The sequence below is a fragment of the Pezoporus flaviventris genome, unplaced genomic scaffold (assembly GCF_033815535.1).
Source record: "Pezoporus flaviventris isolate CSIRO_AGI_PZ_B2104156 unplaced genomic scaffold, CSIRO_AGI_Pfla_v1 ptg000063l, whole genome shotgun sequence".
Classification (NCBI taxonomy): Eukaryota; Metazoa; Chordata; class Aves; order Psittaciformes; family Psittacidae; genus Pezoporus; species Pezoporus flaviventris.
The window spans coordinates 11,017,074-11,042,149 of NW_026892611.1; the positions used below are offsets into that span (position 1 = coordinate 11,017,074).

Sequence of the window (25,076 nt, forward strand, 5' to 3'; positions counted from 1 at the left end):
CGGCACGGTGAGGATGAGCTCACCTTCCTCAGGGCATCCCGCACCGCCACGTACAGGGCAGTCACCTTCTGCCCAGCGCGGACTTTTGTTTGCATCTTCTCTATGTTGCCCTCCAGGGTACGAACCACCTGGGGCAGAGAAGGTTGGAGACAAGGGGTGAGCCCATCTACTGAGACCAGTGCCCACCCAGGGGGGCAGGGTTGACTGAAACCCCCCACGGGTGCTGCCACCCCAGGGAGGGGCCCTGGCACCTGTGCCTGCTGCTGCTTTTCGGCCCTCTGGACATCCTGCAGCTGCTGCAGCCGCCTCTGCAGCCGCTCCTTGGCCCGGCTCCGCTGCTCCACCTGGTACAGCAGCATGTTGCATGTGTTCACCTGGCGACAGACTTCAGCCCGGAGCTTCTCCCGGGCCACCTGCATGGGATGTGAGCATTTGCCAGGCTGGAGGCAGGGCTCGCTGGGCGCCCACGGGAGAAGGGGTCCTGCCTGCAAAACTCATTGCCAAGGTAGAGCTGGGGATGCTGGGACCTGCTCGCTCCCTTGGCGGGACAGGAGCTCTGCTGGGGCAAAGGACCTGCTCAGGGAGCTAGGGGAGGACACTGATGGGTCCTGCAGTGCAAAGGGTCCCACGGGACCGCTCATGGACGCCCCGTGTCTCACTGCACCAGCCCTGCGGGGCTGTCCTGGTGCTGGCACCAGCTGCCTGTTCCCTCCAACCGCTCCTTCTGAGCATCCCCTGAACCCCAGCCCACTGCCAGCAGCCTGGCCCCGCTGGACTTTGCTATTACCTCCAACGGCTTACTGGCCAAAGCAATGCCCAAGGGCTGCTCCGCTCCGCAAGCCTCAGCGATGGTGAGCTCATGCTGTGGGCAGAAGAAGGGCAGAGAACACATCACTGCCAGCCTGGGGATGGTCCCAGCCTCCTGCTGCCCTGCACTCCCTGCTCCTGGACAGGACCAGTGGAGAAGCTAGCTCTGCACGTCCAGCAGAGTCACAGTCACGGAGGCAGCAAATGGGACCTGCCGGTACCTTGCGGGCAAGGCCCAGGACATAGATATCCTCCTGCACCGCCTCTCGCAGCTGGGGCAGCCGCTCCACGTTCTGCGTGAACTTCTCTTCCTGTGGCTTGCTGTACAAGTTCCTTGCTTGCCCTGCAGGACATTGAGGAGCTGTTGGTACCATGCAGGATGATGCGGGGACCAAAAGCCCCCTACTTGGCCCAGCCCATAACGCAAAGCCAACGGGGCAGCACCTTGCAAGGCTATGCTGGCACGCATCTCACGAATGCGCTTGCTGAGGTTTGTCTTCTGGCCCAGCATGATGCCGCTGCTCCTGCCTCGGCTCTCCAGCCCCGCTGTGTACGCAGCAGCCACTGCAGTTCTACTGCCCGCTGCAAGGGTCACAGAGCTGTGGCCAAGCCAACGGAGCTGAGCAACCTACGTCCTCATAATTGTCGCAGGGCTGTAACCACAACATGGAGCTGAGCTCCCTACGCCCTGGGAACTGTTGCCGGGCCGTAACCACAGCAACGGAGCAAGAGCAGCCTCTTGCTGCCTGGACATGTCCCTTTGGAAAGGTCAGCTCATTGGTCAGGAAACAGCCGCGCAGGGAGTTACGCTCCTGTTGACACGGGCAAGAACCAACCAGCTCTCAATACTGATTATTTATTCGGATGCTCACCGTATGCTCTTGCTCACCTACAAACGGGACACGAAATGCAAGCACGTACACTTGTTTGTTGGTCAATACCATCAAGATCCCACTACCAGAGAGCTGCAGAAAAAGACTTTGGAGGAAATGGCCTTCCCAGCACTAAGCTTGTACTTCAGCCGAGATCAAGCTTCTGTAATGCGGGGTCTTTTACCTACAGCCATCCTGTTGTGCTAAGGGGGTTAAGAAATACCCTCTGAGGCTCTTACTCAGCATCTCCTTTGCAGATTTATAAATGGCATGTTAGCGCTAATAGCCAGTGACAAGCTAAATTCCGACACGATTATCTCTAGTGCTTCATCAAGCCTGCATGAAGAAGTGGTCGCTTGAAAGACAAGCAGGGAAGGGTTTGTACACCCAAGGAATCTCCCCAGTCTGGCCATGCATGTAGAGATCTCCACACGGAGGCCACGTCCACGTGCCAAATACAGGAATTACGCCCCTAACCTTTCCGAGGCAAAATTTAAACACGTAGATTACATTGGGGGCAAGAGAAAGCATTTTAAATCGGATAAAGTGGTTCATGAATCTCCGTTTCACTGTCCCTCAGCAAAACTCGGCTTCGACAACGGCAGCGGGGAACTGAGCCCTTAACTTTTTACAGTGCTTTTTAGAAAAGCGGGGAATTGAGCCTGAGACTCTAAAGCAGCTAGCAGGTCTAGTGGCTGTAGGGAAGGCTAAGAGATTTTTTTTGCAGATCCTAATACAATATTTGAGGAGAGTGAGTGGCAAAAGTTTGGTGATGAACTATTTGACTCAGTGCTTAATGATTATAAAAAGGCAAAGAAACTCGGTAAACCACGGAGGGAAGTAATGAACTGTATAAAAAGATACAAGGCAGAAAAGAAAACTGCTGCGGTAGCAACGGAGAAACTAGGAACAGACGTCCCCGGTCGGCTGAAACCGGGGGAAGATTACAACTCGTTCCCCCCCACCCCAACTCGCGGGAGCACAGGGTTTCCCCCCCCCCTTTTCTCCCCCTCCATCAGAAGGTGCCGCGGAGGAGGTGTAACCCCCTGCTCCCCCACCACCCCAGTTCCGAAAGCAGGGACTTTGAAAAGGACAGAGAAAGTATATTAGAAGGTACACGCATGATAAAAGTCGAGGAATCCGAAAGAAAGAGGGCGGTGCCTCGGCGCCGGACCGATTGCGGCGCCATTTTGAAGCACGCAGTAGAAAATAGGGATCATGCGCGAGCGGGAGATTTAAAGGAACCGCGAGCCTCTCCAGCCCACTATGCCCCAGAGTGAAAAGATTTTTAACTCAGTCACGGAGGAGCCAGGTCTGCAGATGGCCACATACCGAACGAGAGACATCTGATAAGAAAGACACAGCTGCGAGCAACGGAGACCCCGAGTTCGGCGCAGGATCAGCCCCCGAATCCCCTGAATCCGAGCCAGATTTATATCCTCTGCTTCCAGACCCTGACTCTTCATCTCCCGGGTCGGTCTGCTCAGACTTACTGGCCCTGGAGACGCTCTGTTGTAACAATGGGTAACCAAAGAGGTGAACATTACTGGGGAATTTTCTGCAATGGGCATCTTGGCATATCCTGTGTTTACTACACAGCAGGGGGCTAAAGAGTGGGAAGCTCTTGATCTCAAAATAGTTAAGGAGGCCTGACAAACGGTGACCACGTATGCGTTAAAATCCTCTTATACTCAAGCTGTATATGTTATGATTTTTTCTTGCAATTGACAGGGAGAGCCCATACAGTTTCTCTGTGATACTCATGTACTAGAAGTTGGTAAATATAAGTATGTCCAGGTTTCTATCAACCCTTGGAGACCTCTGTAGATACTGCTAGCCACTTGTTCCAGCACAGGCTGGCCACCTGTGTCGGAACGAGTGTGCATTTTGGTCAGTATAAAAGCCCAAGCCTCATACGATGTGGGGGAGGCGGAGCCTCTGCGGGGACCCCCGCTAAGGTTGAGCCTGCCACCTCTCACTGCAATGATGCTTCTCCTTCTCGGAGCTGGTTTGCTGTTAGTCTCCACAGGGTCCTTGTGCCACGTTCTGTACGTGGGACTGTAGTGGGAGTAATGATGGCTTTTGCAGGGACTAAAAAAAAAAAAAAAAAAGAAAAGAAAAGAGGGGGAGAGAGAGAGAGTAATGATGCTGCACTTAACCTGTCTAACCTGTCTACTTCTCAAGAACTGAAGAACTGATAACCTGGGGGAGGGGGTATATTTGTGTCCTCCTGCCTACAGGTCCATGGTGACTGCCTGCAAAGTTTGTCAAGCCTTGCCATGAGCTGGACAGACGAATGGATAAACCTGATGCCTCAGCTACAGGAGCTGACCGTGAATACCCCAAGCAGACTGAGATAGAGGAAGAGAAAAACGAATGACTGCAAAACATCACTTGGGGGCAACTGAAAAGTAACATCCTGAATATGTGTGCTTGTAAAGTAGTTATTATTAGAGGTTGTGATTTTGTGTATAAAACCACCTGTATTTACTAGCTAGTTGCTAATAAGAAACTGCACCTTGTATTGTATAGATTTGTCACTTGTAAAAGAGATGTTAGAGTATGGAAATTTGCAGTAGCTGCTAGAAAATGCTAAGGCAAAAGCTAGAAAAATTTTAATACAATGGTAGTGTTATAAAGGAGGTGATGGAACAAATTAAGGGGGGGGAGAATTCCACTGGTAAGAAATTTCTTTGGCTAGTCCTTCACTGCCATCAGCATCTTCGACATGCTGCTGCACCCTGCAATAGTTACTCTGCTAATGTAAATTTATGTATGCCTTGCTGTAGTAGCGACTCGTTACTGGAGAAAACAAAAGGGGGAAGATGTGGAGACAGTGTTCTCACAGGAGAATGGGTAATTGGTACATAAACTTTGAATGGTCCTGAAAGATACCGCGGGGCCGTGGGAGGCCCGAGGAAGCTTAAGCAAGCAAGATAAGAGGCTGGAATTCACCAAGCTAATGAGAACTGTGGACTGTTGGCAAGCTTTCAGGGTTGAGTTCTCACACCTGTGTTTAACCGATTATATGTTAGTCACTGAGGGTCTTCAAAACATGGATCCAATCATAATATGCCAAATCACTGTAAGTGCTTCAGCTCAACTAAGCAGACTGGGTTGCTGAGTTGCTAAGCAGACAATTCTACATCGAAGGCAATTCCTGATTTGTTTTAATGTTGACTCTGTAAGACATGCAACACTGCAGAACCTTTTGTTGTTGGAACAGGGACATGGATGTGAAGAGTTTGATGGAATGTGTTGTATGAGTCTCTGATTATGCTAATTCGATGTACGCACAGCTGAGAACCCTGGCTCAGCTTACCCAGCAATAGGAAATGAGCAATATCCTAAGAATAACTAGATGGTTGTCTTCACGGGGCATTACAGGTTGAGTCAAACACTGTTTAAAAGTATTGCACTTATGTATCCTTGTTAGGTTAATCATCGTAGCTATTAGGCTTGTTTATAGTTGTGTGATAAAACAGGTGAACAGAATAACCCATAATGCCTTGCTTGCACAAAGAAAAAGGGGGGAATTGTTGCAGAATGACTCTTAAGAGCAGGACCATAGAGTTCTGGAGGACCGTGCAAGCAAGGCAGGGGGTGGCCCCCACAGGTGGCCGGAGACCGGACCTGGGAGGAGAATGTGGAGGAAGCTGTGGGGGCTAACCAATACTGTTACGCCAAGAAGGAGTGGCTGAATACCACTCCTATATATGTGTGAACTGCGTCACAAATAAACTAGAAGTTGCTTATCACCCGTATTGGGTTGGCCTGTCTGCTTCTCCTCGCCGCTTACATCTGGGCTCCTCTCGGATCTCCCTGAGCCATTCCTCATGGATGCCAATGACCGCCCCACTGTGGTGGGGGGGACAGTGTGCCCAGCTGGGGTCCAGACCCACTGCTCCTCAGTCCCTCAGCCCCGGGGAGCGGCGGTCCTCTCGCACAGGCCTCCTGCTGCCTCACCACCCCAGGGCTTCCTCCCATTCTGCTGCTGCCAATGCCCACATTCCACCCTAGCTTTTCCTTGGTTCCCTTCCATGTGGAGGGATGGAGTTTTGGGTGGCTAAGAAAGGGCAGGTTGGCGTGTCGGTGGGGCTTATCTGGTGCTCACCATGTGTAGGTGATGCCCAGCAAGAGCTTTTTGTCCTGGCACACTGTTGTGGGAGGAGGCATTGGGTGTTTTAATTTTGGCTCTTCTATGCAGGCTATCTATGATGTAGTTCCTAGAAGTTCAGCTCACCCCCCTGGCTGCGGTAAGCACATGAGAACAGGACAGGGGCAGGAGATGGGTGGGTTGTCTTCTGCAGTGTGATTGCAGAAGAAAGTACCTGTTGGGCTCTTGGTTCTGGGACGCTCCATTCCACGTGGTCACTGGCACATCATGCTCCTTCTGGAGCTTCCTTTCAAAACCACAGCTTGTGCTACGTTTTGGCAATAGAATCCCCACACCTGCAGTCACACAAAGCCCACCAAGCGCATCCGATGGAATGAAAAACATCTCCTCTATTAACAGGAGGCAAAAGTGCACAACGGGTGCTCTGGGGCATCCCCAGGTCTCGGGGAGCAACGGCTACTTCCTCTTGCTTTTCTTCTTGCTTTCGATCAAGTCCAGCCCTTGCTTCTTGATGGCTTCTCTGGTGAGGACAAGGCCACTGTGGTTGTCAGGGATATCAAAATCGTCTGGAGGAGAGAGCGGAGAGGAGCGGGCTGGGGAGGGTCTGTGGGGCTGCCTCTGCTGTGCCTGTGTCCCCAGGAGGAGCCGGCAGCTCCCATAGGAGGAGGCCACTGGCAGAGCCAAGCCCTGGCTGTGAAGAAGATTCACAGCCAAGTGGTTCTGAAGACGAGGCTCTCCCCGCTTGCACCACAGCATCCCCCCTTGCTCCTGTGGTGCTTCTACGCTCCCCAAGCCACCATCTGCCTCCAGTCTCCCACATGCACACAGAAAACCAGCACTATGCTCAAAGGCCTGGAGCCAAGCGCGGTCAGCCCCAACGCCTGCAGCAACTCCTGGGTTGGGCTCTGCTGGGACAGTGGGAGATGGGCAAGGACAGCCAGAAATGCCAGGAGGCAGGGGCTGGCTGGGGCAGTTGCCGTGGGATGTGTCCCCTTTCCTACCTTGGAGCCCCACGCCCGTGTCCTCCAAGGAAACCTTCCGGTTCCGTGGATCGGCCATGAGGGTTTCCTCCAGCAGCTGCCTGACCTTCACAAAAGTCTGTGAAAGAGAGGCTGTGTTCATAGCTGAAGGGGAGGCGGGTGTTACAAGCAAAGGGGTGCCCAAGCTCCATGTGCCCCTGGTAGGGAACACCCCACAGAGCCCGGGGCCACCTGGGCCTGAGCTGCTCCGTGGCTCTTCCCTCGAGCACCTCCATCCTCCAGCTGGGAGGATGGCTTGGCACGGGCCACCCGGGAAAGCCTGTGCGGGTCCCCAAAGAGCGCAGCAGGGATGGAGCCGCCGTGCACCTCATCATCCTCGCTGTGGCTGGAGGGGGGCAGGTCAGCCACCCGCTGCACCAGGTACTGCAGCTTCTGCTCACACTGCCGGAGCTTCTCGTCCACTGCCATGGCCTTGACAGGATGCTCCTGGAGTCAGAGAGGGAACAGCCTTGGTGGGGAGAACGAGCCCCTTGGGGTGATGGTCGCTGCACCAAGTGTCACCACACGGTGCCGTTGCAGCACCAAGCAGAGCCTGGGCTCTGCTCAGCCCAGCGTTGGGCGGGTACCTGGCCAGGCACGGTGATGCCCCGCAGCCGGACGAAGAGGTTGTCAAGTGCGTTTTCAAAGTCCAGCAGCGTCTCCTGGCTCCTCAGCAGCTGGGCTCGCCCCTGTTCCAGCCGAGCCTCTTCCCGCTGCAGCCTCGTCCTCAGCTCCTCCACCAGCCCCCTGGAGCCAACCACGGTCACATCCATACAACGGCACAGGGGTGCAGACACCCCAAAGCTGTTGCAAAAGCTGCTGCCCAGCTTCTCCCCTGCCCCCAAGCGCAGAGCAGAGATGCTGCCTGCAACTCAACCCCACGCTGCTGCTGCTCCCACTTCCCATGCCAGGCAAGGAGCAAGGCTCCTCCTGCTGCCAGCGCAGGAGCTTTGCGTGCTCTGCCAGCACCAGAGCTGGGGCAGCACTCTGCTCAGAAAGCCTCCCAGTGCGGGAGGGGTGGGCAGCCGCAGGGTGACAAAGGAAGGGCTGCCCTCTTGGGACACCTGCCATGCACGTGTCCCCCTGCCCCTAAGGGTGCCGGCCCCTTTGGCATGAGTGTCCGGAGGCCAGCAGCACCTGCTTGTGTCTGGGGGCCGGCGAAACTTCAGCTCATCGCGCTGCATCTCCAGCTCCTTCACTGCCTTCTCCAGCTCCTGCTTCTTCTCCTTGCACCTTGTGAGGTACTGCTCCATTTCCAGCAGGGACTTCTGCTGTGCCTGGAGCCTGATGGGGATGTCCTGGCCGGGGGAGAGCACAGGGACTCAGCCCAGGGCACTCCTGCAGGGTACAGGATCTGGGCCGTGCTCCTGGGGAGGTTTCTGCACCAGGAACCACAGGAAGCACTGCAAGTTCATGGCGTGGAGCAAAGCAGTTCCAGCCCTGCCTGTACAAGAGGGGCCCTGGGGGGCTCTGGGGACAGAGGAGAGCAGATAACCCTGCCATGGAACAAGGTGAGCAGACAAGGCTCAGCTCCCTGGGGCTGGAGCAGCCCCAGCTTCTACCAGAGATGGCTTTTCACCTCACCCAGAGGCGGGAGCACTGCACCACATCCTTGGCCTCCTCTATCTTCTCCCTCACGTAGGCCTCCCGCTGCAGCTGGTACTTGGTGGCCTCCAGTTTGGCAGCTGCGGTGGAAAGGTTGTGGCAGGGAAGGATGCCTGCGGCTGCGCCTGCATCCCCCCCCTGCACCCTGACAGGCACTCACCCACCACTGGGTCCTCTGCGGGCAGGCTCAGGAAGTCCCTGCTGAGGTCATGCTTGGCTTGCTGCAAGGATGTTCATCGTCACCCCTGAGCTGCTGGCACCCTGGGGGAGCTGGCCCTGCAGCCCCTCACCCATGGCAGGCTGGGCACTGATGCCCGCCCTATGCCGGCAACCCTGAATGTGCCGGGGTCCCCCAGCTCACCGTTTTCAGAGCCCTTTCTTTTGCTTCCTTGAGCCAGCCTCCGTCTGTGGGCTCTTTCTGAGCAGCCTGGGTGCGGAGCCTGAGCTCCCTCTCTGCAAGGACCTGGGTTTTCGTCCTGACCATGCGCTCCTGGAGCAGAGCAGAAGAGAAGTGGCTCCCAAAGCTCCAGCGGACCTCTGTGAGCTTCTAAGCCTGGCATGGCCAGCATCAAAAATGCCACCCCCTACCCCCTGTAAACAGCCTGGGAAGGAAAGTGAGCAAGGCCAGCTAGAGAATGGAGAACGCCACCTTCCCCGTGGCCAGGGCTTCAGGCAGCTGTCCCCAGCTCAGGGCAGCCCGGCCCAAGAGCCAGACACAGGAGGAGCTATGGAGGCATCTGGGTGCTGCGGGGAAGCCAAGCTCAGTCTTGCTTTTTCTTGAAGGAAGGAAGACTCAGCAGCACGGCCGTCTGGTGCCATGTGTGGGCTCTGGAGGGCAGGAAAGCACCCTGAGGTGCCCTGGACGATGGTCTCACCTCGGCTCCACGAGCAGCTCTGAGCCCACGCGAGGCCATGAGCTCCATGTCCTCCACCTCCCTATGCTGCAGCTCGGCCGTCTCACTCAGGAGGTCCAGGTGCAGAGGCAGGTGGGCCAGCTCCTGGGACACGGGGAGCCAGAGCCCACTGAGTCCCAGGGGTGCCCTGTGCTGGGACAGAAGGTGGAGGGGAGCAGGAGGACCTCCTGCAGGAGGGTGTCCCACCAGCACAGCCCCTTGGGCCCTTCAGTGCCTTTGCAGGGGGAGCGGGTGAGACAACGGCACGGTGAGGATGAGCTCACCTTCCTCAGGGCATCCCGCACCGCCACGTACAGGGCAGTCACCTTCTGCCCAGCGCGGACTTTTGTTTGCATCTTCTCTATGTTGCCCTCCAGGGTACGAACCACCTGGGGCAGAGAAGGTTGGAGACAAGGGGTGAGCCCATCTACTGAGACCAGTGCCCACCCAGGGGGGCAGGGTTGACTGAAACCCCCCACGGGTGCTGCCACCCCAGGGAGGGGCCCTGGCACCTGTGCCTGCTGCTGCTTTTCGGCCCTCTGGACATCCTGCAGCTGCTGCAGCCGCCTCTGCAGCCGCTCCTTGGCCCGGCTCCGCTGCTCCACCTGGTACAGCAGCATGTTGCATGTGTTCACCTGGCGACAGACTTCAGCCCGGAGCTTCTCCCGGGCCACCTGCATGGGATGTGAGCATTTGCCAGGCTGGAGGCAGGGCTCGCTGGGCGCCCACGGGAGAAGGGGTCCTGCCTGCAAAACTCATTGCCAAGGTAGAGCTGGGGATGCTGGGACCTGCTCGCTCCCTTGGCGGGACAGGAGCTCTGCTGGGGCAAAGGACCTGCTCAGGGAGCTAGGGGAGGACACTGATGGGTCCTGCAGTGCAAAGGGTCCCACGGGACCGCTCATGGACGCCCCGTGTCTCACTGCACCAGCCCTGCGGGGCTGTCGTGGTGCTGGCACCAGCTGCCTGTTCCCTCCAACCGCTCCTTCTGAGCATCCCCTGAACCCCAGCCCACTGCCAGCAGCCTGGCCCCGCTGGACTCTGCTATTACCTCCAACGGCTTACTGGCCAAAGCAATGCCCAAGGGCTGCTCCGCTCCGCAAGCCTCAGCGATGGTGAGCTCATGCTGTGGGCAGAAGAAGGGCAGAGAACACATCACTGCCAGCCTGGGGATGGTCCCAGCCTCCTGCTGCCCTGCACTCCCTGCTCCTGGACAGGACCAGTGGAGAAGCTAGCTCTGCACGTCCAGCAGAGTCACAGTCACGGAGGCAGCAAATGGGACCTGCCGGTACCTTGCGGGCAAGGCCCAGGACATAGATATCCTCCTGCACCGCCTCTCGCAGCTGGGGCAGCCGCTCCACGTTCTGCGTGAACTTCTCTTCCTGTGGCTTGCTGTACAAGTTCCTTGCTTGCCCTGCAGGACATTGAGGAGCTGTTGGTACCATGCAGGATGATGCGGGGACCAAAAGCCCCCTACTTGGCCCAGCCCATAACGCAAAGCCAACGGGGCAGCACCTTGCAAGGCTATGCTGGCACGCATCTCACGGATGCGCTTGCTGAGGTTCGTCTTCTGGCCCAGCATGATGCCGCTGCTCCTGCCTCGGCTCTCCAGCCCCGCTGTGTACGCAGCAGCCACTGCAGTTCTACTGCCCGCTGCAAGGGTCACAGAGCTGTGGCCAAGCCAACGGAGCTGAGCAACCTACGTCCTCATAATTGTCGCAGGGCTGTAACCACAACATGGAGCTGAGCTCCCTACGCCCTGGGAACTGTTGCCGGGCCGTAACCACAGCAACGGAGCAAGAGCAGCCTCTTGCTGCCTGGACATGTCCCTTTGGAAAGGTCAGCTCATTGGTCAGGAAACAGCCGCGCAGGGAGTTACGCTCCTGTTGACACGGGCAAGAACCAACCAGCTCTCAATACTGATTATTTATTCGGATGCTCACCGTATGCTCTTGCTCACCTACAAACGGGACACGAAATGCAAGCACGTACACTTGTTTGTTGGTCAATACCATCAAGATCCCACTACCAGAGAGCTGCAGAAAAAGACTTTGGAGGAAATGGCCTTCCCAGCACTAAGCTTGTACTTCAGCCGAGATCAAGCTTCTGTAATGCGGGGTCTTTTACCTACAGCCATCCTGTTGTGCTAAGGGGGTTAAGAAATACCCTCTGAGGCTCTTACTCAGCATCTCCTTTGCAGATTTATAAATGGCATGTTAGCGCTAATAGCCAGTGACAAGCTAAATTCCGACACGATTATCTCTAGTGCTTCATCAAGCCTGCATGAAGAAGTGGTCGCTTGAAAGACAAGCAGGGAAGGGTTTGTACACCCAAGGAATCTCCCCAGTCTGGCCATGCATGTAGAGATCTCCACACGGAGGCCACGTCCACGTGCCAAATACAGGAATTACGCCCCTAACCTTTCCGAGGCAAAATTTAAACACGTAGATTACATTGGGGGCAAGAGAAAGCATTTTAAATCGGATAAAGTGGTTCATGAATCTCCGTTTCACTGTCCCTCAGCAAAACTCGGCTTCGACAACGGCAGCGGGGAACTGAGCCCTTAACTTTTTACAGTGCTTTTTAGAAAAGCGGGGAATTGAGCCTGAGACTCTAAAGCAGCTAGCAGGTCTAGTGGCTGTAGGGAAGGCTAAGAGATTTTGTTTGCAGATCCTAATACAATATTTGAGGAGAGTGAGTGGCAAAAGTTTGGTGATGAACTATTTGACTCAGTGCTTAATGATTATAAAAAGGCAAAGAAACTCGGTAAACCACGGAGGGAAGTAATGAACTGTATAAAAAGATACAAGGCAGAAAAGAAAACTGCTGCGGTAGCAACGGAGAAACTAGGAACAGACGTCCCCGGTCGGCTGAAACCGGGGGAAGATTACAACTCGTTCCCCCCCACCCCAACTCGCGGGAGCACAGGGTTTCCCCCCCCCCTTTTCTCCCCCTCCATCAGAAGGTGCCGCGGAGGAGGTGTAACCCCCTGCTCCCCCACCACCCCAGTTCCGAAAGCAGGGACTTTGAAAAGGACAGAGAAAGTATATTAGAAGGTACACGCATGATAAAAGTCGAGGAATCCGAAAGAAAGAGGGCGGTGCCTCGGCGCCGGACCGATTGCGGCGCCATTTTGAAGCACGCAGTAGAAAATAGGGATCATGCGCGAGCGGGAGATTTAAAGGAACCGCGAGCCTCTCCAGCCCACTATGCCCCAGAGTGAAAAGATTTTTAACTCAGTCACGGAGGAGCCAGGTCTGCAGATGGCCACATACCGAACGAGAGACATCTGATAAGAAAGACACAGCTGCGAGCAACGGAGACCCCGAGTTCGGCGCAGGATCAGCCCCCGAATCCCCTGAATCCGAGCCAGATTTATATCCTCTGCTTCCAGACCCTGACTCTTCATCTCCCGGGTCGGTCTGCTCAGACTTACTGGCCCTGGAGACGCTCTGTTGTAACAATGGGTAACCAAAGAGGTGAACATTACTGGGGAATTTTCTGCAATGGGCATCTTGGCATATCCTGTGTTTACTACACAGCAGGGGGCTAAAGAGTGGGAAGCTCTTGATCTCAAAATAGTTAAGGAGGCCTGACAAACGGTGACCACGTATGCGTTAAAATCCTCTTATACTCAAGCTGTATATGTTATGATTTTTTCTTGCAATTGACAGGGAGAGCCCATACAGTTTCTCTGTGATACTCATGTACTAGAAGTTGGTAAATATAAGTATGTCCAGGTTTCTATCAACCCTTGGAGACCTCTGTAGATACTGCTAGCCACTTGTTCCAGCACAGGCTGGCCACCTGTGTCGGAACGAGTGTGCATTTTGGTCGGTATAAAAGCCCAAGCCTCATACGATGTGGGGGAGGCGGAGCCTCTGCGGGGACCCCCGCTAAGGTTGAGCCTGCCACCTCTCACTGCAATGATGCTTCTCCTTCTCGGAGCTGGTTTGCTGTTAGTCTCCACAGGGTCCTTGTGCCACGTTCTGTACGTGGGACTGTAGTGGGAGTAATGATGGCTTTTGCAGGGACTAAAAAAAAAAAAAAAAAAGAAAAGAGGGGGAGAGAGAGAGAGTAATGATGCTGCACTTAACCTGTCTAACCTGTCTACTTCTCAAGAACTGAAGAACTGATAACCTGGGGGAGGGGGTATATTTGTGTCCTCCTGCCTACAGGTCCATGGTGACTGCCTGCAAAGTTTGTCAAGCCTTGCCATGAGCTGGACAGACGAATGGATAAACCTGATGCCTCAGCTACAGGAGCTGACCGTGAATACCCCAAGCAGACTGAGATAGAGGAAGAGAAAAACGAATGACTGCAAAACATCACTTGGGGGCAACTGAAAAGTAACATCCTGAATATGTGTGCTTGTAAAGTAGTTATTATTAGAGGTTGTGATTTTGTGTATAAAACCACCTGTATTTACTAGCTAGTTGCTAATAAGAAACTGCACCTTGTATTGTATAGATTTGTCACTTGTAAAAGAGATGTTAGAGTATGGAAATTTGCAGTAGCTGCTAGAAAATGCTAAGGCAAAAGCTAGAAAAATTTTAATACAATGGTAGTGTTATAAAGGAGGTGATGGAACAAATTAAGGGGGGGGAGAATTCCACTGGTAAGAAATTTCTTTGGCTAGTCCTTCACTGCCATCAGCATCTTCGACATGCTGCTGCACCCTGTAATAGTTACTCTGCTAATGTAAATTTATGTGTGCCTTGCTGTAGTAGCGACTCGTTACTGGAGAAAACAAAAGGGGGAAGATGTGGAGACAGTGTTCTCACAGGAGAATGGGTAATTGGTACATAAACTTTGAATGGTCCTGAAAGATACCGCGGGGCCGTGGGAGGCCCGAGGAAGCTTAAGCAAGCAAGATAAGAGGCTGGAATTCACCAAGCTAATGAGAACTGTGGACTGTTGGCAAGCTTTCAGGGTTGAGTTCTCACACCTGTGTTTAACCGATTATATGTTAGTCACTGAGGGTCTTCAAAACATGGATCCAATCATAATATGCCAAATCACTGTAAGTGCTTCAGCTCAACTAAGCAGACTGGGTTGCTGAGTTGCTAAGCAGACAATTCTACATCGAAGGCAATTCCTGATTTGTTTTAATGTTGACTCTGTAAGACATGCAACACTGCAGAACCTTTTGTTGTTGGAACAGGGACATGGATGTGAAGAGTTTGATGGAATGTGTTGTATGAGTCTCTGATTATGCTAATTCGATGTACGCACAGCTGAGAACCCTGGCTCAGCTTACCCAGCAATAGGAAATGAGCAATATCCTAAGAATAACTAGATGGTTGTCTTCACGGGGCATTACAGGTTGAGTCAAACACTGTTTAAAAGTATTGCACTTATGTATCCTTGTTAGGTTAATCATCGTAGCTATTAGGCTTGTTTATAGTTGTGTGATAAAACAGGTGAACAGAATAACCCATAATGCCTTGCTTGCACAAAGAAAAAGGGGGGAATTGTTGCAGAATGACTCTTAAGAGCAGGACCATAGAGTTCTGGAGGACTGTGCAAGCAAGGCAGGGGGTGGCCCCCACAGGTGGCCGGAGACCGGACCTGGGAGGAGAATGTGGAGGAAGCTGTGGGGGCTAACCAATACTGTTATGCCAAGAAGGAGTGGCTGAATACCACTCCTATATATGTGTGAACTGCGTCACAAATAAACTAGAAGTTGCTTATCACCCGTATTGGGTTGGCCTGTCTGCTTCTCCTCGCCGCTTACATCTGGGCTCCTCTCGGATCTCCCTGAGCCATTCCTCATGGATGCCAATGACCGCCCCACTGTGGTGGGGGGGACAGTGTGCCCAGCTGGGGTCCAGACCCGCTGCTCCTCAGTCCCTCAGCCCCGGGGAGCGGCGGTCCTCTCGCACAGGCCTCCTGCTGCCTCACCACCCCAGGGCTTCCTCCCATTCTGCTGCTGCCAATGCCCACATTCCACCCTAGCTTTTCCTTGGTTCCCTTCCATGTGGAGGGATGGAGTTTTGGGTGGCTAAGAAAGGGCAGGTTGGCGTGTCGGTGGGGCTTATCTGGTGCTCACCATGTGTAGGTGATGCCCAGCAAGAGCTTTTTGTCCTGGCACACTGTTGTGGGAGGAGGCATTGGGTGTTTTAATTTTGGCTCTTCTATGCAGGCTATCTATGATGTAGTTCCTAGAAGTTCAGCTCACCCCCCTGGCTGCGGTAAGCACATGAGAACAGGACAGGGGCAGGAGATGGGTGGGTTGTCTTCTGCAGTGTGATTGCAGAAGAAAGTACCTGTTGGGCTCTTGGTTCTGGGACGCTCCATTCCACGTGGTCACTGGCACATCATGCTCCTTCTGGAGCTTCCTTTCAAAACCACAGCTTGTGCTACGTTTTGGCAATAGAATCCCCACACCTGCAGTCACACAAAGCCCACCAAGCGCATCCGATGGAATGAAAAACATCTCCTCTATTAACAGGAGGCAAAAGTGCACAACGGGTGCTCTGGGGCATCCCCAGGTCTCGGGGAGCAACGGCTACTTCCTCTTGCTTTTCTTCTTGCTTTCGATCAAGTCCAGCCCTTGCTTCTTGATGGCTTCTCTGGTGAGGACAAGGCCACTGTGGTTGTCAGGGATATCAAAATCGTCTGGAGGAGAGAGCGGAGAGGAGCGGGCTGGGGAGGGTCTGTGGGGCTGCCTCTGCTGTGCCTGTGTCCCCAGGAGGAGCCGGCAGCTCCCATAGGAGGAGGCCACTGGCAGAGCCAAGCCCTGGCTGTGAAGAAGATTCACAGCCAAGTGGTTCTGAAGACGAGGCTCTCCCCGCTTGCACCACAGCATCCCCCCTTGCTCCTGTGGTGCTTCTACGCTCCCCAAGCCACCATCTGCCTCCAGTCTCCCACATGCACACAGAAAACCAGCACTATGCTCAAAGGCCTGGAGCCAAGCGCGGTCAGCCCCAACGCCTGCAGCAACTCCTGGGTTGGGCTCTGCTGGGACAGTGGGAGATGGGCAAGGACAGCCAGAAATGCCAGGAGGCAGGGGCTGGCTGGGGCAGTTGCCGTGGGATGTGTCCCCTTTCCTACCTTGGAGCCCCACGCCCGTGTCCTCCAAGGAAACCTTCCGGTTCCGTGGATCGGCCATGAGGGTTTCCTCCAGCAGCTGCCTGACCTTCACAAAAGTCTGTGAAAGAGAGGCTGTGTTCATAGCTGAAGGGGAGGCGGGTGTTACAAGCAAAGGGGTGCCCAAGCTCCATGTGCCCCTGGTAGGGAACACCCCACAGAGCCCGGGGCCACCTGGGCCTGAGCTGCTCCGTGGCTCTTCCCTCGAGCACCTCCATCCTCCAGCTGGGAGGATGGCTTGGCACGGGCCACCCGGGAAAGCCTGTGCGGGTCCCCAAAGAGCGCAGCAGGGATGGAGCCGCCGTGCACCTCATCATCCTCGCTGTGGCTGGAGGGGGGCAGGTCAGCCACCCGCTGCACCAGGTACTGCAGCTTCTGCTCACACTGCCGGAGCTTCTCGTCCACTGCCATGGCCTTGACAGGATGCTCCTGGAGTCAGAGAGGGAACAGCCTTGGTGGGGAGAACGAGCCCCTTGGGGTGATGGTCGCTGCACCAAGTGTCACCACACGGTGCCGTTGCAGCACCAAGCAGAGCCTGGGCTCTGCTCAGCCCAGCGTTGGGCGGGTACCTGGCCAGGCACGGTGATGCCCCGCAGCCGGACGAAGAGGTTGTCAAGTGCGTTTTCAAAGTCCAGCAGCGTCTCCTGGCTCCTCAGCAGCTGGGCTCGCCCCTGTTCCAGCCGAGCCTCTTCCCGCTGCAGCCTCGTCCTCAGCTCCTCCACCAGCCCCCTGGAGCCAACCACGGTCACATCCATACAACGGCACAGGGGTGCAGACACCCCAAAGCTGTTGCAAAAGCTGCTGCCCAGCTTCTCCCCTGCCCCCAAGCGCAGAGCAGAGATGCTGCCTGCAACTCAACCCCACGCTGCTGCTGCTCCCACTTCCCATGCCAGGCAAGGAGCAAGGCTCCTCCTGCTGCCAGCGCAGGAGCTTTGCGTGCTCTGCCAGCACCAGAGCTGGGGCAGCACTCTGCTCAGAAAGCCTCCCAGTGCGGGAGGGGTGGGCAGCCGCAGGGTGACAAAGGAAGGGCTGCCCTCTTGGGACACCTGCCATGCACGTGTCCCCCTGCCCCTAAGGGTGCCGGCCCCTTTGGCATGAGTGTCCGGAGGCCAGCAGCACCTGCTTGTGTCTGGGGGCCGGCGAAACTTCAGCTCATCGCGCTGCATCTCCAGCTCCTTCACTGCCTTCTCCAGCTCCTGCTTCTTCTCCTTGCACCTTGTGAGGTACTGCTCCATTTCCAGCAGGGACTTCTGCTGTGCCTGGAGCCTGATGGGGATGTCCTGGCCGGGGGAGAGCACAGGGACTCAGCCCAGGGCACTCCTGCAGGGTACAGGATCTGGGCCGTGCTCCTGGGGAGGTTTCTGCACCAGGAACCACAGGAAGCACTGCAAGTTCATGGCGTGGAGCAAAGCAGTTCCAGCCCTGCCTGTACAAGAGGGGCCCTGGGGGGCTCTGGGGACAGAGGAGAGCAGATAACCCTGCCATGGAACAAGGTGAGCAGACAAGGCTCAGCTCCCTGGGGCTGGAGCAGCCCCAGCTTCTACCAGAGATGGCTTTTCACCTCACCCAGAGGCGGGAGCACTGCACCACATCCTTGGCCTCCTCTATCTTCTCCCTCACGTAGGCCTCCCGCTGCAGCTGGTACTTGGTGGCCTCCAGTTTGGCAGCTGCGGTGGAAAGGTTGTGGCAGGGAAGGATGCCTGCGGCTGCGCCTGCATCCCCCCCCTGCACCCTGACAGGCACTCACCCACCACTGGGTCCTCTGCGGGCAGGCTCAGGAAGTCCCTGCTGAGGTCATGCTTGGCTTGCTGCAAGGATGTTCATCGTCACCCCTGAGCTGCTGGCACCCTGGGGGAGCTGGCCCTGCAGCCCCTCACCCATGGCAGGCTGGGCACTGATGCCCGCCCTATGCCGGCAACCCTGAATGTGCCGGGGTCCCCCAGCTCACCGTTTTCAGAGCCCTTTCTTTTGCTTCCTTGAGCCAGCCTCCGTCTCTGGGCTCTTTCTGAGCAGCCTGGGTGCGGAGCCTGAGCTCCCTCTCTGCAAGGACCTGGGTTTTCGTCCTGACCATGCGCTCCTGGAGCAGAGCAGAAGAGAAGTGGCTCCCAAAGCTCCAGCGGACCTCTGTGAGCTTCTAAGCCTGGCATGGCCAGCATCAAAAATGCCACCCCCTACCCCCTGTAAACAGCCTGGGAAGGAAAGTGAGCAAGGCCAGCTAGAGAATGGAGAACGCCACCTTCCCCGTGGCCAGGGCTTCAGGCAGCTGTCCCCAGCTCAGGGCAGCCCGGCCCAAGAGCCAGACACAGGAGGAGCTATGGAGGCATCTGGGTGCTGCGGGGAAGCCAAGCTCAGTCTTGCTTTTTCTTGAAGGAAGGAAGACTCAGCAGCACGGCCGTCTGGTGCCATGTGTGGGCTCTGGAGGGCAGGAAAGCACCCTGAGGTGCCCTGGACGATGGTCTCACCTCGGCTCCACGAGCAGCTCTGAGCCCACGCGAGGCCATGAGCTCCATGTCCTCCACCTCCCTATGCTGCAGCTCGGCCGTCTCACTCAGGAGGTCCAGGTGCAGAGGCAGGTGGGCCAGCTCCTGGGACACGGGGAGCCAGAGCCCACTGAGTCCCAGGGGTGCCCTGTGCTGGGACAGAAGGTGGAGGGGAGCAGGAGGACCTCCTGCAGGAGGGTGTCCCACCAGCACAGCCCCTTGGGCCCTTCAGTGCCTTTGCAGGGGGAGCGGGTGAGACAACGGCACGGTGAGGATGAGCTCACCTTCCTCAGGGCATCCCGCACCGCCACGTACAGGGCAGTCACCTTCTGCCCAGCGCGGACTTTTGTTTGCATCTTCTCTATGTTGCCCTCCAGGGTACGAACCACCTGGGGCAGAGAAGGTTGGAGACAAGGGGTGAGCCCATCTACTGAGACCAGTGCCCACCCAGGGGGGCAGGGTTGACTGAAACCCCCCACGGGTGCTGCCACCCCAGGGAGGGGCCCTGGCACCTGTGCCTGCTGCTGCTTTTCGGCCCTCTGGACATCCTGCAGCTGCTGCAGCCGCCTCTGCAGCCGCTCCTTGGCCCGGCTCCGCTGCTCCACCTGGTACAGCAGCATGTTGCATGTGTTCACCTGGCGACAGACTTCAGCCCGGAGCTTCTCCCGGGCCACCTGCATGGGATGTGAGCATTTGCCAGGCTGGAGGCAGGGCTCGCTGGGCGCCCACGGGAGAAGGGGTCCTGCCTGCAAAACTCATTGCCAAGGTAGAGCTGGGGATGCTGGGACCTGCTCGCTCCCTTGGCGGGACAGGAGCTCTGCTGGGGCAAAGGACCTGCTCAGGGAGCTAGGGGAGGACACTGATGGGTCCTGCAGTGCAAAGGGTCCCACGGGACCGCTCATGGACGCCCCGTGTCTCACTGCACCAGCCCTGCGGGGCTGTCCTGGTGCTGGCACCAGCTGCCTGTTCCCTCCAACCGCTCCTTCTGAGCATCCCCTGAACCCCAGCCCACTGCCAGCAGCCTGGCCCCGCTGGACTTTGCTATTACCTCCAACGGCTTACTGGCCAAAGCAATGCCCAAGGGCTGCTCCGCTCCGCAAGCCTCAGCGATGGTGAGCTCATGCTGTGGGCAGAAGAAGGGCAGAGAACACATCACTGCCAGCCTGGGGATGGTCCCAGCCTCCTGCTGCCCTGCACTCCCTGCTCCTGGACAGGACCAGTGGAGAAGCTAGCTCTGCACGTCCAGCAGAGTCACAGTCACGGAGGCAGCAAATGGGACCTGCCGGTACCTTGCGGGCAAGGCCCAGGACATAGATATCCTCCTGCACCGCCTCTCGCAGCTGGGGCAGCCGCTCCACGTTCTGCGTGAACTTCTCTTCCTGTGGCTTGCTGTACAAGTTCCTTGCTTGCCCTGCAGGACATTGAGGAGCTGTTGGTACCATGCAGGATGATGCGGGGACCAAAAGCCCCCTACTTGGCCCAGCCCATAACGCAAAGCCAACGGGGCAGCACCTTGCAAGGCTATGCTGGCACGCATCTCACGAATGCGCTTGCTGAGGTTTGTCTTCTGGCCCAGCATGATGCCGCTGCTCCTGCCTCGGCTCTCCAGCCCCGCTGTGTACGCAGCAGCCACTGCAGTTCTACTGCCCGCTGCAAGGGTCACAGAGCTGTGGCCAAGCCAACGGAGCTGAGCAACCTACGTCCTCATAATTGTCGCAGGGCTGTAACCACAACATGGAGCTGAGCTCCCTACGCCCTGGGAACTGTTGCCGGGCCGTAACCACAGCAACGGAGCAAGAGCAGCCTCTTGCTGCCTGGACATGTCCCTTTGGAAAGGTCAGCTCATTGGTCAGGAAACAGCCGCGCAGGGAGTTACGCTCCTGTTGACACGGGCAAGAACCAACCAGCTCTCAATACTGATTATTTATTCGGATGCTCACCGTATGCTCTTGCTCACCTACAAACGGGACACGAAATGCAAGCACGTACACTTGTTTGTTGGTCAATACCATCAAGATCCCACTACCAGAGAGCTGCAGAAAAAGACTTTGGAGGAAATGGCCTTCCCAGCACTAAGCTTGTACTTCAGCCGAGATCAAGCTTCTGTAATGCGGGGTCTTTTACCTACAGCCATCCTGTTGTGCTAAGGGGGTTAAGAAATACCCTCTGAGGCTCTTACTCAGCATCTCCTTTGCAGATTTATAAATGGCATGTTAGCGCTAATAGCCAGTGACAAGCTAAATTCCGACACGATTATCTCTAGTGCTTCATCAAGCCTGCATGAAGAAGTGGTCGCTTGAAAGACAAGCAGGGAAGGGTTTGTACACCCAAGGAATCTCCCCAGTCTGGCCATGCATGTAGAGATCTCCACACGGAGGCCACGTCCACGTGCCAAATACAGGAATTACGCCCCTAACCTTTCCGAGGCAAAATTTAAACACGTAGATTACATTGGGGGCAAGAGAAAGCATTTTAAATCGGATAAAGTGGTTCATGAATCTCCGTTTCACTGTCCCTCAGCAAAACTCGGCTTCGACAACGGCAGCGGGGAACTGAGCCCTTAACTTTTTACAGTGCTTTTTAGAAAAGCGGGGAATTGAGCCTGAGACTCTAAAGCAGCTAGCAGGTCTAGTGGCTGTAGGGAAGGCTAAGAGATTTTTTTTGCAGATCCTAATACAATATTTGAGGAGAGTGAGTGGCAAAAGTTTGGTGATGAACTATTTGACTCAGTGCTTAATGATTATAAAAAGGCAAAGAAACTCGGTAAACCACGGAGGGAAGTAATGAACTGTATAAAAAGATACAAGGCAGAAAAGAAAACTGCTGCGGTAGCAACGGAGAAACTAGGAACAGACGTCCCCGGTCGGCTGAAACCGGGGGAAGATTACAACTCGTTCCCCCCCACCCCAACTCGCGGGAGCACAGGGTTTCCCCCCCCCCTTTTCTCCCCCTCCATCAGAAGGTGCCGCGGAGGAGGTGTAACCCCCTGCTCCCCCACCACCCCAGTTCCGAAAGCAGGGACTTTGAAAAGGACAGAGAAAGTATATTAGAAGGTACACGCATGATAAAAGTCGAGGAATCCGAAAGAAAGAGGGCGGTGCCTCGGCGCCGGACCGATTGCGGCGCCATTTTGAAGCACGCAGTAGAAAATAGGGATCATGCGCGAGCGGGAGATTTAAAGGAACCGCGAGCCTCTCCAGCCCACTATGCCCCAGAGTGAAAAGATTTTTAACTCAGTCACGGAGGAGCCAGGTCTGCAGATGGCCACATACCGAACGAGAGACATCTGATAAGAAAGACACAGCTGCGAGCAACGGAGACCCCGAGTTCGGCGCAGGATCAGCCCCCGAATCCCCTGAATCCGAGCCAGATTTATATCCTCTGCTTCCAGACCCTGACTCTTCATCTCCCGGGTCGGTCTGCTCAGACTTACTGGCCCTGGAGACGCTCTGTTGTAACAATGGGTAACCAAAGAGGTGAACATTACTGGGGAATTTTCTGCAATGGGCATCTTGGCATATCCTGTGTTTACTACACAGCAGGGGGCTAAAGAGTGGGAAGCTCTTGATCTCAAAATAGTTAAGGAGGCCTGACAAACGGTGACCACGTATGCGTTAAAATCCTCTTATACTCAAGCTGTATATGTTATGATTTTTTCTTGCAATTGACAGGGAGAGCCCATACAGTTTCTCTGTGATACTCATGTACTAGAAGTTGGTAAATATAAGTATGTCCAGGTTTCTATCAACCCTTGGAGACCTCTGTAGATACTGCTAGCCACTTGTTCCAGCACAGGCTGGCCACCTGTGTCGGAACGAGTGTGCATTTTGGTCAGTATAAAAGCCCAAGCCTCATACGATGTGGGGGAGGCGGAGCCTCTGCGGGGACCCCCGCTAAGGTTGAGCCTGCCACCTCTCACTGCAATGATGCTTCTCCTTCTCGGAGCTGGTTTGCTGTTAGTCTCCACAGGGTCCTTGTGCCACGTTCTGTACGTGGGACTGTAGTGGGAGTAATGATGGCTTTTGCAGGGACTAAAAAAAAAAAAAAAAAAGAAAAGAAAAGAGGGGGAGAGAGAGAGAGTAATGATGCTGCACTTAACCTGTCTAACCTGTCTACTTCTCAAGAACTGAAGAACTGATAACCTGGGGGAGGGGGTATATTTGTGTCCTCCTGCCTACAGGTCCATGGTGACTGCCTGCAAAGTTTGTCAAGCCTTGCCATGAGCTGGACAGACGAATGGATAAACCTGATGCCTCAGCTACAGGAGCTGACCGTGAATACCCCAAGCAGACTGAGATAGAGGAAGAGAAAAACGAATGACTGCAAAACATCACTTGGGGGCAACTGAAAAGTAACATCCTGAATATGTGTGCTTGTAAAGTAGTTATTATTAGAGGTTGTGATTTTGTGTATAAAACCACCTGTATTTACTAGCTAGTTGCTAATAAGAAACTGCACCTTGTATTGTATAGATTTGTCACTTGTAAAAGAGATGTTAGAGTATGGAAATTTGCAGTAGCTGCTAGAAAATGCTAAGGCAAAAGCTAGAAAAATTTTAATACAATGGTAGTGTTATAAAGGAGGTGATGGAACAAATTAAGGGGGGGGAGAATTCCACTGGTAAGAAATTTCTTTGGCTAGTCCTTCACTGCCATCAGCATCTTCGACATGCTGCTGCACCCTGCAATAGTTACTCTGCTAATGTAAATTTATGTATGCCTTGCTGTAGTAGCGACTCGTTACTGGAGAAAACAAAAGGGGGAAGATGTGGAGACAGTGTTCTCACAGGAGAATGGGTAATTGGTACATAAACTTTGAATGGTCCTGAAAGATACCGCGGGGCCGTGGGAGGCCCGAGGAAGCTTAAGCAAGCAAGATAAGAGGCTGGAATTCACCAAGCTAATGAGAACTGTGGACTGTTGGCAAGCTTTCAGGGTTGAGTTCTCACACCTGTGTTTAACCGATTATATGTTAGTCACTGAGGGTCTTCAAAACATGGATCCAATCATAATATGCCAAATCACTGTAAGTGCTTCAGCTCAACTAAGCAGACTGGGTTGCTGAGTTGCTAAGCAGACAATTCTACATCGAAGGCAATTCCTGATTTGTTTTAATGTTGACTCTGTAAGACATGCAACACTGCAGAACCTTTTGTTGTTGGAACAGGGACATGGATGTGAAGAGTTTGATGGAATGTGTTGTATGAGTCTCTGATTATGCTAATTCGATGTACGCACAGCTGAGAACCCTGGCTCAGCTTACCCAGCAATAGGAAATGAGCAATATCCTAAGAATAACTAGATGGTTGTCTTCACGGGGCATTACAGGTTGAGTCAAACACTGTTTAAAAGTATTGCACTTATGTATCCTTGTTAGGTTAATCATCGTAGCTATTAGGCTTGTTTATAGTTGTGTGATAAAACAGGTGAACAGAATAACCCATAATGCCTTGCTTGCACAAAGAAAAAGGGGGGAATTGTTGCAGAATGACTCTTAAGAGCAGGACCATAGAGTTCTGGAGGACCGTGCAAGCAAGGCAGGGGGTGGCCCCCACAGGTGGCCGGAGACCGGACCTGGGAGGAGAATGTGGAGGAAGCTGTGGGGGCTAACCAATACTGTTACGCCAAGAAGGAGTGGCTGAATACCACTCCTATATATGTGTGAACTGCGTCACAAATAAACTAGAAGTTGCTTATCACCCGTATTGGGTTGGCCTGTCTGCTTCTCCTCGCCGCTTACATCTGGGCTCCTCTCGGATCTCCCTGAGCCATTCCTCATGGATGCCAATGACCGCCCCACTGTGGTGGGGGGGACAGTGTGCCCAGCTGGGGTCCAGACCCACTGCTCCTCAGTCCCTCAGCCCCGGGGAGCGGCGGTCCTCTCGCACAGGCCTCCTGCTGCCTCACCACCCCAGGGCTTCCTCCCATTCTGCTGCTGCCAATGCCCACATTCCACCCTAGCTTTTCCTTGGTTCCCTTCCATGTGGAGGGATGGAGTTTTGGGTGGCTAAGAAAGGGCAGGTTGGCGTGTCGGTGGGGCTTATCTGGTGCTCACCATGTGTAGGTGATGCCCAGCAAGAGCTTTTTGTCCTGGCACACTGTTGTGGGAGGAGGCATTGGGTGTTTTAATTTTGGCTCTTCTATGCAGGCTATCTATGATGTAGTTCCTAGAAGTTCAGCTCACCCCCCTGGCTG

General features: G+C 54.8%; 2 protein-coding genes across 2 annotated transcripts; both read right to left on the reverse strand.

Moving 5' to 3' along the window:
* Window positions 1-6,252: 6,252 nt before the first annotated feature.
* LOC133278184 (coiled-coil domain-containing protein 183-like) lies at window positions 6,253-10,466 on the reverse strand. The gene is made up of 12 exons (XM_061470711.1): window positions 10,362-10,466; window positions 9,826-9,987; window positions 9,598-9,702; window positions 9,296-9,418; window positions 8,782-8,910; window positions 8,581-8,641; window positions 8,400-8,500; window positions 7,884-8,113; window positions 7,403-7,562; window positions 7,143-7,262; window positions 6,798-6,894; window positions 6,253-6,362 (listed from the first exon to the last, which is right to left on the reverse strand). Exons 1-12 carry the CDS (start codon window positions 10,464-10,466, stop codon window positions 6,253-6,255), a joined length of 1,503 nt encoding a protein of 500 aa, XP_061326695.1.
* A 5,355-nt stretch (window positions 10,467-15,821) lies between these two features.
* On the reverse strand, window positions 15,822-20,035 carry LOC133278185 (coiled-coil domain-containing protein 183-like). The gene is made up of 12 exons (XM_061470712.1): window positions 19,931-20,035; window positions 19,395-19,556; window positions 19,167-19,271; window positions 18,865-18,987; window positions 18,351-18,479; window positions 18,150-18,210; window positions 17,969-18,069; window positions 17,453-17,682; window positions 16,972-17,131; window positions 16,712-16,831; window positions 16,367-16,463; window positions 15,822-15,931 (listed from the first exon to the last, which is right to left on the reverse strand). The coding sequence occupies exons 1-12, from the start codon at window positions 20,033-20,035 to the stop codon at window positions 15,822-15,824; spliced, it is 1,503 nt and encodes a 500-aa protein (XP_061326696.1).
* Between the last annotated feature and the right edge of the window lie 5,041 nt (window positions 20,036-25,076).